General features: G+C 42.4%; 1 protein-coding gene across 2 annotated transcripts in view; it reads left to right on the top strand.

The window, feature by feature from the left end:
• The window catches only part of cpped1 (calcineurin-like phosphoesterase domain containing 1), a 106,779-nt gene extending 90,827 nt beyond the window's left edge, over positions 1-15,952 (top strand). For both annotated transcript variants that reach the window (XM_086016805.1, XM_086016804.1), the window contains exons 3-6: positions 4,870-5,042; positions 6,775-6,900; positions 6,984-7,110; positions 13,599-15,952. In XM_086016805.1, the coding sequence (XP_085872931.1) occupies positions 4,870-5,042; positions 6,775-6,900; positions 6,984-7,110; positions 13,599-13,825 (653 nt within the window). In that variant the 3' untranslated portion in view covers positions 13,826-15,952. The remainder of the gene's footprint in view (positions 1-4,869; positions 5,043-6,774; positions 6,901-6,983; positions 7,111-13,598) is intronic.
• The last annotated feature ends 1,097 nt before the right edge of the window (positions 15,953-17,049 follow it).

The following is a 17,049-nucleotide window of genomic DNA, read 5'->3' on the forward strand; positions in this document are numbered from 1 at the left end:
AAAGAGTTTTTCAGCCAATAGCTATGGATAAGTTCCACAGACAAACATGAAATTTTTTGAATTTGTTAATATTCTTTTTTTGTGTTTAATGGTCCACGTTTTGTCCATGGAAATGTATCATTTTTTGCTCATGTGTTTTGCTGATGATTAGAGATGATACATATATGCACCGCATGCACACTATTAATACATGGACTCTTGTTATGGCAAGGTTCCCTCGCTTGCATTTTTCAGACGAAATCAACTGATCTGTGCCTAGGCGATGGGCGGTTCAGTCATGTAAGATATTCCATGCCGAGGAAGGTTTGAGCCTGAGCCTGCTCTGTTTCCCAGCCAGTCTGTAAACAACATCGTCCCTCATGGCAGCAGCTGATATTTATCTATGAAAAAAGCACAGCCCTCCTGGCTATTCTCTGCAAGCTTTAGTTTCTATTCTGATTTCGACTTTTGATCGGGCCAGATTAGCTGTGCTTTTTGCTTTGGTTACCATTGGGAAGCAAAAAATAAATAAAAAAAAGGAAGTTCCCGTTTTCTATCATAAAATTTCCAATTATAAGGCAATGTCAAATTAGCCATGACCCACGTATATTAACATATGTTTCTGATTTTAAATAAATGAAGACCTAATTTGAAATTGACAACTCCCCATAGCGCATGGAGCCAATCCCCTTTTTTTACCGTGAATCTTTCGCTTGCCGCCACACGGTAACATCGTCATAGAAATGGTTCAAAGGATTTATGAACCGTGTGTTGAGCAAACAAAACAAAACAAAAAGCCGCAAGCCGTCCACCTCTGCAAACTACCTTTTGCGTGATACTGAGCCCTGGGCAGTGGACACGGAAAGTGAGTTGAGGCGAATCCGTCGGAGTCCCTCCCTCTCTCGGCATGTACTCTCGTGACTTTCGTTGTGATCTGAAAAATAGCTCACATTAAATCACTTGTCAACTGCTCATTGTCCCAAAGCATACTACTCCATATCCCTTTTATATGAATAGTTACATCCAGTAAAATAGCAAGAGCTTGTCGTTGTTGGCGGCTGTCTGGCTCCGCCTTAGTTCCCCTCAAACTATTTGCATTGCGGAATGAATGAGCTGTCAACCAGCGTTGACAATGCCGCTTGCCTGTTGGTGACAGGAAATTGGCAAGTGTGTTTCTGTTGGCACACATTTCCCTCTATTATAGCTCCTTTGGCTCAATCTGACATCTTCGCTTTTTTTTTTTTCTTCTCTCTTCAATCTTGAGCAAACAGCTGCTGTTTGCTATCTCGTACCTTATTTTGACATCTGTCAGTTAACGCAAGCATAGCCTTGGGGATACCCTGCTTCTCATCTGTCTTTTCGATGCGTCTGAAAGGAATGAGTTGCGGCAAAGCAACGACGGCAGCCAAAGGGGAGGAAACGGAAGGCCGACTCGTGACCTTTGCTCGCAAGCTGCAATGTCATTGACCCAATCCAAACGGGCATGTCACTCGCCGTAATTGAACTGTTAACGCAAATGGGGGGGGAAAAAAATGGAGGATTGTATTGAGCACGGGGCATCGTTTCGGAAATCGGCAGCGCGCGCAGTAGTGCGGGGAACTTCAATTAAAATTCGGATCGGTTCAGTTGCAAAGGACGTTTCAGGGCAAAGGTTGCGACCTCAATCCTTCCATCTTCTATCCCAGCTGACGGCCAATCGCGCGGCACATACAAACAACCATTCACAGTCACGGAAAATGTTGTATTTTCAATCGACATAAGAATCTACCTTGTCTGCCGTTTTCACCCACAGGAGCCTTTTTTTTTTTTTTTTTTCACTTATTTTCAAAGCCGACAATTAAAAAGCGCAAAGTTTCAGGGGGGCGGTAGGGCGTCGTGGTTGAGAAGTTTGAGTTGGCGAGCTGATTAAATTAGAGAAACACGCTGGACATAACGGCCCGCTAATGAGCACCACAAAGGATTCAAGCAGCGTCTCTGGGGATGCGTACGGCGTTTTCCTCACGGAACAGTGGCGGGAGCGTTGCTGTCTGTTGTCGCGGGCGTGTGAGTAAAGCTCATCAATGTGAAGTACAGATTACCTTGGCTCCGGAAATTGTGTAGTATAAATGCGGATGTGTACGCTATACAAAAGCACGGAGACAGAATAGATGGTGTTTATTAGTCCCGCAATGGGGAAATGTTATGGTTCTTTCATTTAAGTTTACAGGTAAGCTGAGCTGCTTTTCCTGCTTTCAAACTCATCAATAGAATCCATGTATTATTATTATTATATAATATCTAAAGCTATTACAATTTTTTTACTTAATCGCAAATTTTTCCATAATTGGAAAATTAATCGCAAATTTTTCCAGAATTGATCGCGATTAATCGTATTTTTTTAACTTTAATTAAATCTTGGAATTAATGTGGATATATATATATTTTTTTTTAAGTACATTTCTATTCAAAGACTGTCCTAATAGTTTTTCTTTGATCCATGAATAAGATTCTTTGTCTGTGAAACCCAACTGTCGAACAATACACCAAAGATGTACAACTGATGGTGGTATTTGAAATTGGATTGGATTGGATAAAAGTCTGTCTTTGCGCCAGTGACTCGCCTCTAAGTTTGGTTGCAAAGTGAGCAGAGGTCAGCTGCCACAGGAAGTCCAACCAACTGAGTTAACTGAGTAAATTTTTTTTTTTTTCAGTGCGTCATGACATTCAAATTAATCTCCGTAGTTAATGCTTTAACTTTGACAGACCTAATTACATCATAAATATTTGTGAACATTTGATCATCAATCAAATCCAAACGTTTTGGCTTAATTCACTTCCAAGTTGAAGAAAGGCAATGTTTGTCAGCTGCCGCAGACACCCCCGACTCGACTTTTGTCTTCCGAACCGTGAAGGGAACTCATTCTGACCGCTTGTATCTGCTTATTTGATTTTTTTTTTTTTTTGACTTCCAGTCTTCAAAGAAGCAGGGGGTGAAGATGGGAATGTTGATCGACGAGTAGATCAAAAGCTTCACCTACAGGCTTAGATCGCTCTTCATCCTTACAGTCCAGCCAAGCCTTTGCATTAACTGCTGAGAGCGCACAAGTTTGATCCGGCTCACGCTCAGTTCTCACATCCATTTGACGCCACTTGCAAAAACTCACACTGGGGGGGAGAAAGGGTCTTTGTTTTCACAACATACTGTATACTATCGACAGCTCGTTTGAGTTCATGACGGCAGCTTTGTAGGCTTTTGGTATTGTGTTGACAAACATTTATCGCGTCATCCTTTTCAGCCCTGGCAGTGGTCTAAAATCAGGCCATGAACGGCGTAAACCAAGCTAGCATAGCGACTCATGAATAGAAAAATTGAAAAAAATGGACTATGCATTTTATAATATGTTGTAGGTCCATCTGGTGTACGGCTTTAGAGCCACACTGTGTCATATGTCAGTTTTTGTTGATTATGGCGGCGCCATGTGGACGAAAGCGGTAGTGTTTTGACAAGTCAACCACATTTCCCATGCGCGCCAGTGTCGTGAAATCCTGAGCTCTCGCTGGCTTGCAAGTTGGACTGAATTTCATTTCTATTTCCGGTGGCTGTGTGAAAGATAAATAGCGATGAGGTAATGAATCTAATTTTGTTTTGTTTTTTTGTTTGTTTTGGGGCTTCTGACATGACAGCAGTAATAGCGCGTAGACGTTCGAATCGACTTCCGTCCTTATAGCGAAATGAGGAAGTGAGTACGCCGTAAAGCAATTCATGACATTTGTATTTTTTTTGGCGTGCCAGGGTTGATCCTTCTCAAAATTGCTTAGTGCCAGTAAAAACGATACAGACCCCACCCCAGGGCATGACAAAAGTCCCATTCAACTACCTGTAAGTCAATGTTTTCATCAAAAGAGTTTCCATCAAGAGAGTGAGTTGTTTTTCTTAAGGTCGAATTCTTGCCCAGTGCTGCTTTAACTGATGTTTATCCACATTCACTCTTTCGGAGAACCTTGAGGTCAGCTTTGGCGCCTCCTGCAAAACAATTAAAATCGCAGTGTAAATATTAGATTTAGGATACCTTCCCTTAATTACAGGGTGCAGTGGAAAAATATAATTCTGCTGTGGAGTCAATACATCAGCGTGTTATGCTGCCTCTAAGTGATTCTGCTGAATTGCTTTACTTAAAATCCAAATGCGTGTAACGGTGTGGTTATTCCAGAGCTAGCAGGTGCGCTGACTTGCCTCAGCATTTCTAATGACAACTTGTGCATTCTACCCTATCTTCCATTCCAGCTTCACGGGCGCAACGACCTCTGCTCCGTGGCTGGAATTTTTCGCAACGGACAGATAATGTGATGGTGAAATAAATCCACATAGTTGGGACTGTTGTCAGTCTGCCAGCTATTCATAAAACAAACCCAAGAGGAGATGGTATTTTGCTGGCATTCTAATCAGATCACTACCTCAACCAACTCTTAACTCATTCACTGCCAGACATTTTCAGACCCTCTTTTACCCGAACGTTTGAGAAAAAATGTGAAAAAAAATATGAATAAATTCCTGGGATTGAATGGCTGGACTGTGAAAAGACAAATAAATCCGTCATTGGCAGTGAATGAGTTAATTGGAAGAAGCAGAGGCTCTTTTCCCGGCGAATTGCCTACATTGAGCACTTGGGCTTCGTTCAACCCTATCATGAACATCTATAGCAGATGTATACACTGGTTGCGCAACCAATCTCGTCATGTTTAGAAATGGAGCATGGAAAGCAGCTCCAGTCACAAGTTGCCACTTCACAGACGGTCCCATTCTGGTCAGATCACAGGTGGGGTATGTTTATGCTGTGTTTGAACACAGTTTTAACTACCGCAACCTCTCATCGGCCCCTTTTTTTTTTTTTTTTCCCCTTTCATCTGCAGGTTCCCCTCTCAAAGAGCATCAGGAGCGAGACCTAAAGACTGCATTGAAGGGGACAGACCCTTCTATCCCACTCGTGTTCGTCAGTGGCAATCATGACCTCGGTAACACCCCCACCCCAAGAACAGTGGAGCAGTACTGCAGTGCGTGGGGGGATGACTATTTCAGCTTCTGGGTAAGCAATTACCACTCATATTTTGTACAATAATAAAAATACTGTGTATTTTATACAACTACATTATATATAAGTCCAGTTGCAAAAGTCTCCCAAAATTGGGATTCTGCTATCATTAGGGATGTAACGATTGACTCAAGCCCCGATTCGATTTTTGATTTTTAGTTCCCGATTTTCGATTCGATTTTTAAATAAATTGCTAGCATGCTTGTCTCTGTGCACTGGTGTGGTTGTGCAGCCATCCACAAACGCAACACGCAATGATGTTTGGCTCAAAAGCTTCTTTTAAGGTACACATTCAAAATGAAAAAACGTTTCAAGACATCATTTTCTAGATGAATTTAATCAACTCGATTTTCGATTAATCGAATCGATTAATCGGGGCGAATCGATTTTGAATCGATTTTCGATTAATCGTTACATCCCTAGTTGTCATGCTTGCAGCCATCGACGACGTCAACACATCGAGAATCCCTAACTAGACCTAGACTAGCCTTTGTCATAAAAGTTGCGTGAATGTTTCCAGTTTGTGGATTTATGATGGTAATAGATTATTTCTATTGGAACTTTCTATGGAAATATTGAAAAGTATACTTTTCTTTTTTTTTTGGGACTACTGCGGTATATGTTACAGCGCTTTAAACATGTAGCATCTCACCCACTGTGCCAGTTTCTGTTTTCAGATTATAATTTGTGCTATTTTTGTCCCATTTGGGGTTAATGAAGGTTTAATTTGGATTTGACACTCAGTGGAAATTGTTAATTGTGCTTGCGCAGGAACGTAATGAGTTGTCTGCACTTTTACCTCTCCGCTGGCTGTCGAGCTATCAAAATGCAGATTAGCTGACGTCATCAACATGACATTTAAATGTTTAGCAATGTGTCCCTCCATTGCGAACCGGCGAGGCGAACTCATGGTTTAAGGTGATTGGATGAGTGGTCATCAAGAAAATAAGACACGTAAAAAGGATAGTATACTGCTTGAATTTGTTTTGGTTTGTGCTGCCCTAGAAATGCCTCGAGGGATTTTGAAAATACTCAATATGCTTGCGGTGTTGAAAATGCACTTTTGTCAGTGTTTGATGAATTGATTGAGAGGAACATTGTTATAATAGTTTGGGATTTTTCATTATAGTTAGTTTTTATTTTGTTTTGATTTTTATTTTGTTAATCCAGTTTTAATTACAGCAAGTTTGTTCGTTTTTCGAAAATGTTCCATTTTAGTTTATAATTAGTTTTAGTTTTTTTTTTTTTTTAAATCTATGCTGTCCCGTGAAAAACAATTATGTCCCTTTTTTTTTCTTTCATTTTTTAAAATTTGAACATGAATGGGGTTTATGTGTTACAGTCATCCCATTAACTCATTCACTGCCATTGACGAATTTATTTGTCTTTTCACAGTCCAGCCAATCAATCCCAGGAATTTATTTTTATTTTTATATATATATATATATATATATATATATATATATATATATATATATATATATTTTTTTTTTTTTTTTTTTTTTTTTTTTCACATTTTTTCAACTTTTAGGCTAAAATAGGTTCTGAAAATGTCTGGCAGTGAATGAGTTAATGTGAAAATTAAAAAAAAAAAAAAAAAAAAAATCCCAAATTGAACACACATGTTTTTCACAAGACAGCGATAATATGGAAAGACAAAAGACATTTTCACCATAATTCTATTTATAGTTAGGACTGAACGATTGTGTTGTTTATGTTGTCTCAGGTGGGCGGAGTCCTCTTCCTGGTTCTGAACTCGCAGTTGTTTTACGATGCTTCTGCCTGCCCTCGCTTGAAGGAGGCTCAGGAAACGTGGCTGGATGAGCAGCTGAGCAAAGTCTCACCTTCCGCTGTAAATTGTGCCCTCCGCTCGTGCTTTTTAATTTGCCACCAATAAATGGACGATAGAATCACCCCAAGTTTGTCCTTGTTCAGGCACCCAAACACATCGTAGTGTTCCAGCACATTCCCCTGTACATCACCAAGCCCGATGAGGACGATAACTACTTTAACCTACAGACGGAAGTCAGAAAAAACCTGATGGAGCGATTTAAGCGAGCTGGTAGGACAAGTTCAACTTTCCCCTTTTCTGTTCCTCTGCTCCGTCTCGCCGGGGCTGGGTTTTATAAATCAATGGAATCGGCTCACGTGGCGGAAACGCCTGTTGCTGTGCAAAGGCAACGTCGCTGTGTGTAAATTGGATTGTCAGGTCTCACAGTGACGTCAGGAAACGCCATTGAGATTGATTTGATCGTTTTGTTCTTTGGCTACCAGGCGGCTGCCAAGTCTTATTGTAAATGACTGTCTCGGTCGGGACTACAAAATACAATCAGATGATTTTCCACATCTGCGCGGCGGTTTGGAATATATCGTCTTTAATGCTTTGCCGCTTTCTGTCAGCCCTCTTCATTGGCGGCATATCTCAACTGTTTCACACCCAACATCCCTCGCTCGGAGGAATCATAACGCGGCTAAAGCCACAGGAGAGGATTATTTCGCCACAATTGATTTTAATAAAGGCTTCCCAAAAGTCATCCCTTCCTCAAATTCCATTACGATGGACTTATAATAAGAGCGACGGAACAGTCAAGGACAGTAAGTCTTGATTTGCCGCGCACACACTCGCCGGTCACACTATCGGGCCGACTGTTGCGCAGCCGATCGACGGGGCCTCCTCACGCGCACCTTTTTCTCAATCGTTCATCAAAGGTGACTGTTGGGCGAGAGTCTTCATGAAATCGGCCGTCCGTTACGTCCGCGCGCATTGAAGCGTGTTGCGCCATTTTGGTCTGACGAGCCCTCGAGGATGCATCGGACTGCATACAGGGCATGTGCGCAATACTCACACACGGTACATATGGTGATAAATATCGATGGCGTTCATGCTCCTGCTGACTTTGAAAACAGTGTTGCAATATGTCTTGCTCATGTCTGTCCTTGCGCACACGTCCAACAGGAGTTAAGTGTGCTTTTTTCAATCAGTGTCCAAGATGAGAAATGGATGTTGACACAGTTTATGCATTCTCAGTCTTCGGATTGTTTATTTTCATGGCGCCACATGGTTAACGCCTAAGTGAAATGTTTGATTGGATTTGTTGTGACGACGTCTGGCAATCGTATCGGTGCAAAGGGGAAGTCAAACCAAAAATGTTCTTTACAAAAATATGTTCTATAGTCTAAACTTGATATTCGGATTAATATTGTGTTTGTGGAATATGAATTAAGCAGCAAAAAAAAAAACACCTGTTTTTAGCCATTTCAGGGGGGAGCGGCCAATTTGTCACTTCTGTCGACTGAAAATGACATCGCGGACGCTCGGGGCTCAGGTAACGACCAATCGCGGCTCAGCTTCACAAAAAACAGGTGAGCCGTGATTGGTCCTTACCTGAGCAACTGCGACGTCACTTTTAGTTAACAAAAGTGACAAAATGGCCGCCCCGCCCGAGATGGCTAAAAACAGGTGGATTAAAATGACGTCTCGGGTAACGACCGATCGCGGCTCAGCTTCGGGGAGTCGTGATTGGACGTTACCTGAGCCCCGAGCAACTGTGATGTCATAACATGTAACCTTTTTGACACGACAATCATAGAAATAGTCATGATGGCAAGATTTGTATTGTTGTTTATCTTCTGGACCGTTTGCTTTAGTCGCTAAATCATGTCCCTTCCGGACGTAAAATGGTTATGGTCATTTGTCATTTTCAGTCGACAGAAGTGACAAAATGGCCGCCCCCAGAGATTAGATTAACTCTTATTCCACAAACGCAATATTTATTCATCAGAATGCCTTGTTTCAACTAGTGGGCTTGCTTATATGATATTCTTGAGAAAATATGTTTGGGTTGACTTCCGGGAAAAAATATCTTCATTTTTAGAATCCCCCCCCCCCGTACCAATCCATCAACTAGTTCCTGCAAACAGAATAATAAATATGTCATTTTAATTTCCTCTCTCTATTTTCTCTCGTCGGAGGTGTCAATGCAATCAAAACAAATATACATCTATATTAGTGTCACATGCGCATGCCTTTGTGCTTGTGAACGCGTTAATGGGTGTGCAGCGGTGCATTTTTCCACGCTTGATGAATTTGTGCGCGCGTGTCTCTATTTTATCCGGGCACCACAGCTGCGCATGGCAAAAAGGCACAACGCCAATTAGTCTTCGTCGGGCTCGTCGGAGTGAGCCGCTCCACCGCGGGACTGTTGACTGCGTTCCAGCTCATATTAACGATTCACTCCTTCAGCGTTATGACCCCCTGTTGGGCTAGTAAAGCATCACACAGTCCCCCGTTTTTTAATTGCGCAAGCACTTACCGTAGGTTGGGATGTGACAGTAATTTGTTTGATATTAAATTTTCCCTTTCCTTTTCGCAACACTTCATTTCCGGGTTTTTTTTTTCTTTATAAACTTTGAATCGAGCCTAATATATACGGGACAATTAAAACGATAGTTTGAATGTAGTCGGCGTCGGGATTGTTTGTCGGCATCCTTCCCGCATCCCCAAAGGAAGCTTCCCATTGTTCCTGGGGGGGCGCTTTCATGCTGCTTCATCGCTATCGTAGCTGTAATCATCGTAAATAAGGCTCCCTTCGGCTTTGCCGCCGTCGCGCCTCAACTTCTCAGTGCAATGTGTGCAGTTTAACCGGCACTTTTGTCGCCGCAAGCAGAAGTAGTAAGACGTGCGCCGCAAAGTTTGCCGTCGTATTTGTCGAGTAAGTTTGATGCACTTCTCCTTGATGAATACTAAAAAATAAATAAATAAATAAATTAAAAAAAAAAACGTGGCCGGGGACCGGTGTGTCTTATTCAAGAGGCAATTGGAATAGCGGGAATCCCACTAGTGCTCTCAGCCTCGCCTCTCACCGTAGTGCGGAGTAGATGGAGGACTGTAATTAGATTTCTATGCCCCCCCTACCCCCACCCACCCGCTAGCCTAGCTTTCACTTCCTCCTCTGAGAGTTCCTACTCCTCATCCGGAATATTTTCATCATACAAGCACGGACATATCGCCTTATATACGGGAAGCGTTTCCTTGGACTCCGCATGAGTACAAACCAAACCAAAACAACGTCGCAACGGATAGTCGTCGGGATTTCCAATGTATCTCGTGGCCACTGAGCTGCACGTACATTAGCCAATTAGCGGCCAAGATGAGGCATGTTCTGTTCTGCCCGAGTCTCTGTTTCTCTTCCTTTGTCGCTCACTCTCTTCTCACTGGGTCTCGTTATCAACAAGAGCCTTCCGCTTTTCAAAAGGGAAGGCCCATTTATCACCCGGCAGGGATTCGATAAGAGGCCACAGCTAAGCCTTTAACCCCATTGTTTTAATGATGAGGTTGAACAATGCTTTTTTTTTTTTTTTTTTTTCTTTTCTTTTTTTGCTATAGAGAGTATCTGTTGTGTCCTCGTGCCGCAAGCAGCAATTGAGATTAGCCATGATAAAGCACTGAGCCTGCAGGCCAATGCATTAAGTGATTCCATTCACCTGACAACATCATTTCGAAAACGTTGTTACCAGGGATGTAACGATTCACTCAAGCCCCGATTCGATTTTCAGTTTCCAATTTTCGATTCCATTCGATTTTTTTTGGGGGGGGGGGGAAATTGCCACCATGCTGTGCACCGGTGTGCTTCTGCAGCCGTCCACAAACGCATTACGCAATGACGTTTGGCGCAAAAAATATTAATTCATGAATTCATTCACTGCCATTGACGAATTTATTTGTCTTTTCACAGTCCAGCCATTCAATCCCAGGAATTCATTTATATTTCTTTTCAAACATAAAGGTAAAAGAGGGTCTGAAAATGCCTGCCAGTGAATAAGAAATAAAATAAGAAATGTCAGGCGCTGGTATGATTTATAAAATGTTGTTCCACGCTACATTATTTGGCTTCCCCTCTGTCATGCAAATGACCCAACGGCATTTCCGATTTGTAATAATTTTGCCGCACTTTGATGACAATGGCTCCTCGGCGCAAGCGTACACTTTGCATAGGAGAGGAGGGCAGCGTTGAAGGTAAATTGCTTCTTGTGAAATAACTCGCCAGGCGGCTTGTTTCGGTGGCGACAATGCGCCAATCCCATCTTGTCGCTGGCAAATCAGTGACCAACAGATGAAAGGGAGATGAATTTAAAAGACCGCATGGAAGAAAGGGTTGTAGGTATCAAACATAATGAGATGCGTGACGGCTGGCTTTCTTTTTTTTTTTTTTTAATTCCTTTAATCTCCCCTATCAGTTGGTCGCCATTGTCAGCAGAGGAAAAAGTGCTTCTGGTTATTAAACAGACTCAGCAATTGTGTAATACATGGTTGCAATCAGCCCTACACGTAACAGTCAGGGGGGGACATTTTAATATTTGAAATGTACTTTACTCTCATTCTTGTGAATTTTCTCACCCATCTGAGAATTCAATTTGACTGCATGTACTGCCTCCCCTCTGCCTTCGCTTTCTGTATGTTTTCATTACAGTGGCTGCTTACTCTGGCTTTTTTTCTTTCTTTTTTTCTTTTTTTTTTTTCCTTTCTGAATGCACAAACAGCTCTCTCCCTCTATCGCTCACGACTCTTACTAGTTAAAGCAAAGGCCGGTCCCCACGTGGGAGTGTTTATCATAAAAGAAAAAGCACAAAAGAAGCGCGACTGTTTTGTGGCTTGCAGGTAAATAGGATTTCCACAGAGACCCAGACAAGACCAGAAATTATCAGCGCAGCGTGCGAATGTTTTCACGCGGCAAGAAAAGTGTTCTGGAGACGCATACCGGCGTCGCCCTGTTACACGTAGTGCGGTTGCAGGTCCGAATTTCACCGCATTTAATTGTAGGGTCAGTAAATGAGAGCAATTTTTTACCCTTGCTACTCCGGCGTTGAAAGGCTCCAAGTCCCAGAGGGCCACCCACACCAACTGCACCGCAAGGGAACAATGCGCAGAAAGTGGTGTACGCCGCTTACGACGGGTAGAATCGCAATGTGTTGTTTCATATTTTCTCTTTGGTGATTTTCCCACAAGGGCGCCAGCCGTCGAGGCAGCGCTAACCTATAGCGAAGCATCAAAGGCCGCCCGCTGTGAGGCGTTCAAATCCCGCACGGGGTGGCGGCTTATGTGGCTTTTCAGAGTGTCTGCGAATTCCAGAATTACAGAGGGGGGAAAAAACAAAAAAAACAATCATAGACTCATTTACCGTGCGGATATTTTTTATTCACTTATTTTTGCCAAAACAACGCTCATATGTTCACTCCCTTCAGGCAAATCGTAGCTCGCCTAATTCATGCTCGTCCTGGAAGCACTTGATACATCAATCAATCCCATTGTAATAAAATGTACGCGCTTGTCCCTGCGGAACACCGGAGGAGAATTATACAGATAAACAAGCGGGGTTTTTTTTCCGCCCTTGTTCAAAGTAAAGTTTGTTCCACACGTCATTTTGCATGGCCAGTGATTACACCGCCGTGACACGGCGCCGTCGCTGCCGGGCTGAGCCAACCTGCGTCGCTCTGATGAGAATGTAGTTTGTAATTGAAAATCCTCACCCCCTAATGCGTGTCCCTGTTTTGTTGGAATATGTAAGTGGAAGGAAGGCTGAGAGATGTTTCATTGCAACTCCCCCCCCCCCCCCCCCACTTTCTTCCTTGTCTATAGCATTATTCTTTCTTATTATATTAATAATCTTACCAATGGCAAATGAGCTTCAAGTAAACATCACTAACCAAAGAAATAAAGCAGCAGGGTGTCATTTTAAGTAGACTTTATACTTCTAAGTGAGCTATTTCAATCCACCTCTCCACAGTGTAGCATTGAGTCAACCAGCGTTGGCCTATTTTTGGTCATTTGTGCTCTGAGGTGTTAAATCATTGCTTTTTTTTTTTTCATTATAACTTGGATGGCTTCAAGGGGAAATCAACCCAAATATATTTTTTTCAAGAATATGTTCGATGCAGGCCCACTACTTGAAACAAGGCATTCTGATAAATATTGTGTTTGTGGGATATGAGTTAAGCAGCAAAATGCCACCCGTTTTTAGCCATCTCAGGGGGCGGCCATTTTGTCATTTCTCTCAACTCAAAATGACATCACAACTACTCAGGGCTCAGGTAACGACCAATCACGGCTCACCTGTTTTCTGAAGCTGAGCCGTGATTGGTCGTTACCTGAGCCATTCGAATTTGTGATGTCATTTTCAGTCGACGGAAATGACAAAATGGCCGCCCCCTGAGATGGCTAAAAACGAGTGGATTAACTCTTATTAGTTATGTTTCATAATGTCACTTTGTGTGTGTGTGTGATTTTTGTGTGTGTGGATGTTTGTGGATTTTGCTGCTTAACTCATATTGCAAAAACGCAATATTTATCAGAATGCCGTGTTTCAACCGGTGGGCCCGCTGGGAACATATTCTTGAAAAAAATCTGTTTGGGTTGATTTTCCCTATAAGTACATCAAAGTCGGACGTGATGTCAATCAAATGGAACTGTATTAACCATATTAGCCATATTTCTTTTAAAAAGAAAAAAAAAAAAAAAGTTTGTCATGGCCGTTTCTACCTTTCTGGCTCCAGGGGTGAAGGCGGTGTTCTCGGGCCACTATCATCGGAATGCAGGCGGTTGCCACGGCGGCCTGGACATGGTCGTGAGTTCGGCCATCGGCTGCCAGCTGGGCGAGGACCCGCACGGCGTCAGGGTGGTGGTGGTGACGGACGACCGCGTGGTCCACCGCTACCACAGCCTGGAGCGAATGCGGACGGGAGGGATGGACGAGGACCTCAAGAAGCTCCTGCAGGCATGACGGCCTACCAAGTCTTTTTCAGTCTTATTTTCTCAAATTAAATGTAAGGAGATTCATCTTTCATGCCCCCACGTGGTACCGTAAGGGGAAATAATTGATCCAGCACATCCACACCGATTAAAAATTGAAGCGTGTGGAATATTAAATGATCCAACACTTGTTTCGGCAACACTTGAAAGCGGCTCTTTCGCTGTCAGTGAAGTCATTGGCTGAAAAACTCTGTTGGGGTGACCATTATGTAAATGAGTTGTTTTCAGGAATAGTTACTTGGTAGCTTAATTTCACACCTGGAGGGTGGAAAGAAAAAAAAAATATATATATATATATATACTATTATGGACCAATTCATGCCACAAGTTATCTCAAGGCACTTATCATACCTGCACAAGTCAAGGGAGCGTTAACATGTTTTTTTTTTTTAATTAATCTGCCAATTAATTGGTGATAAGAATTTTATTCTGCCAAATATCGGATTTGGCATTGGCCTGAAAAAAAAAATAAAAAATCCATATCGGTCAGGCCCTAATTGGTAAAATAGGGAGTGATTAAAATGATCAACCAAACCATATAATTGTGTCAAACGATAGTCTGCTATCTTAGTGCTAACGTGCAAAACGCCATAGATGGGCAAAGGGAAATTAGCATCCGTAATTATAAACCATTTTGAGGTTCCATCGCATTGTACTGACGACAAAATGTGCCCCATTGGAGCAATGAGCTCTGTCGCCATTAAGTCACGCTAAATATTGGTGCTTTTTATGTCATGGCATTGTGCAACATTTTGTCGATGCCAAGTGCAGCTACAACTAACATGCCTGCGAAGCATTTGGAGCGTCGCTCTTCATGTCTGCAAGGAATGAGAGCACAATCATTTGAATGAGAAAAGTGAGAAGTAGCATGTTAATGTTGACAAGAACTACCAAAGAAATGAAATTATCTGTGCAATGATGCCCCCTAGGGGTTATGAGCAGCGTAACTCTAGGAGGGGTGGTGGGGAGGGATCCATTATTATGTTTATTTTGAGATCTTTCACATTGACCATTCCATATATGGTTGAAGAGTACTCCCACAACTAACGATGTGGTCCGCGATAACGTCCTATTTATTTTTGTTTCTTATCTATTGCACGAAAAAGAACGGTTTTTTTTTTTCATACTAAATCACCATTAAGGATTAATGATAGTTTGTGTTGCGCTGATCTGTACTAATCCTTCACGTCTTGTGCTCACATTCTGAGCAAATAATCCCTCCTGAGTTAATTTGTTTTCCGCGCTGAGGATTACAATGCAATTTCTTATATTTTAGGCCATGATCATGAAAACAGAGTCGGATGTGTTGTTTTTTGTTTTTTGTTTTTTTTTTCCACGCTGCTGTTTGTTTTTCACCCAGACGTGCTGGGCTAGAGTTGTCATGGCAACCTTTTAGCAACACATCTGTGCGCCTCGGAAGAAACGGCCAGAAAAAGCGTGCGTTGCTTTGTGTGTTTGTGTCCGTCCACTGTCGGCTCGCTTTTCATCGGCGATTTTCCATCAGCTTCACTATCACTGACCTCGTTTCACACTGACAGTTTCTGTCTCTTCCTTTCCAAAAAATGTCAGCAGGTGATGGGCGGGTGATGGTGGGGGGGCGAGGAATGGCTAATAAGCACGATGTGCGGAAGACCATCTCCTTCATTTGCTGCCCGAGAAAGAACCTTGCATTCTTTTTATTTGCTTTCCTCATGGCCGGGCGCAAATCACATTCGTAGCTCAGCGGCTGTCACACATTTGAAACGTCTGATTGTCATGAATGACCCCGATTGGTGATATTTTTATAATAAATGTTGATTGTAATGCGATTGCTGCTTCGTGTAGGTCGTTGCCACAGGTTTTTGCTGGCGTTCAAAATGTGAATTGCCTTACGGTGTTGCAGATGTACCAATGCACTATATACTGTTTCTAGAATTTGTTGATCAATAATACTCAATTTGATGCATAATTTGCATATGTACCCGCCCCTAGAAAGCAAAACATGGAGAGTCTCATGTTTGCGGCCAGCCGCTTTTCCCTTGACAATCGCACCATGTTTTCGTGGTTCAATGAATAAATCCACCGCAGCGCATCAGATGTGCGGCGCGTTTTCAACCAATCGTCATCGGCTGTTTATTCTGGCCTTCTTACTCGTAACGTTTTTCACATTTTACTGCATGCATATGGGAGATTTTATTTTCACATTTTTTTTTTTTTTTTAATCTTGTAGGCCAGACTCAGACAATGGCGTCACTTTCAGTCTGTTTTAGAATCCTTGGAACAGTTTTGTCTGTGGCCTTTTCAGAATGCACAAACATGAACGGCTCCAAAAGCATCGCCGCCTCAATTCTGTTCACTAAATGGTGATAAATGTGACAACGTGTCCAATTCCCCAAATCACTTCATCTATTGATTTTTGTTGCTTTTCTAGACGGATGCAAAAGTCTGGTAAGGACAGAAGCACTTGGAGTCCAAATAAAATACATACGATCCAAGATACATGATATACTGATATGAAACTATTGCTATTGATGCTACCCCCCCCCCCCCTCAAAAAAAACCCATTTTATTTCTTCAAAACAACATTACAGCCCAACCGTTGATTTGTTTTTCAGACTGCCTGTTAAATGGCCTCTTTATCGATCCTGATGCCGTGTTTCCTGCCGCTCGAACACAGACGAACATGCAGTACAGGCACACTTATCAACACTTAAAGGAAACGACACGAGAGCTTTTACCTGCTCCCGGGGTGTGCGAGTCCGATGTTCCCCTCTCACAAGAGTGCACAATTCAAGTGGAGGGAGTGAATTTGAGGGCAAAGGACACTTTTTAATCATCAGAGACACACATAATTTTTTTTTTTTCAAGAATATGTTCTATGCAAGCCCACTAGTTGAAACAAGGCATTCTGATAAATATTGCGTTTGTGGAATAAGAGTTAATCCACTCGTTTTTAGCCATCTCTGAGGGCGGCCATTTTGTCATTTCTGTCGACTGAGAATGACATCACAACTACTCAGGGCTCAAGTAACGACCAATCACGGCTCACCTGTTTTATGAAGCTGAGCCGTGATTGGTCGTTACCTGAGCACTGGGTAGTTGCGATGTCATTTTGTCATTTCCTGTCGACAGAAGTGACAAAATGGCCGCCCCCTGAGATGGTTAAAAACGGGTGGATTAACTCTTATTCCACAAATGCAATATTTATTCGAATGC

The sequence above is a fragment of the Filicampus tigris genome, chromosome 19 (genome assembly GCF_054856515.1).
Source record: "Filicampus tigris isolate MCC_2025a chromosome 19, RoL_Ftig_1.0, whole genome shotgun sequence".
NCBI classification, from domain to species: domain Eukaryota; kingdom Metazoa; phylum Chordata; class Actinopteri; order Syngnathiformes; family Syngnathidae; genus Filicampus; species Filicampus tigris.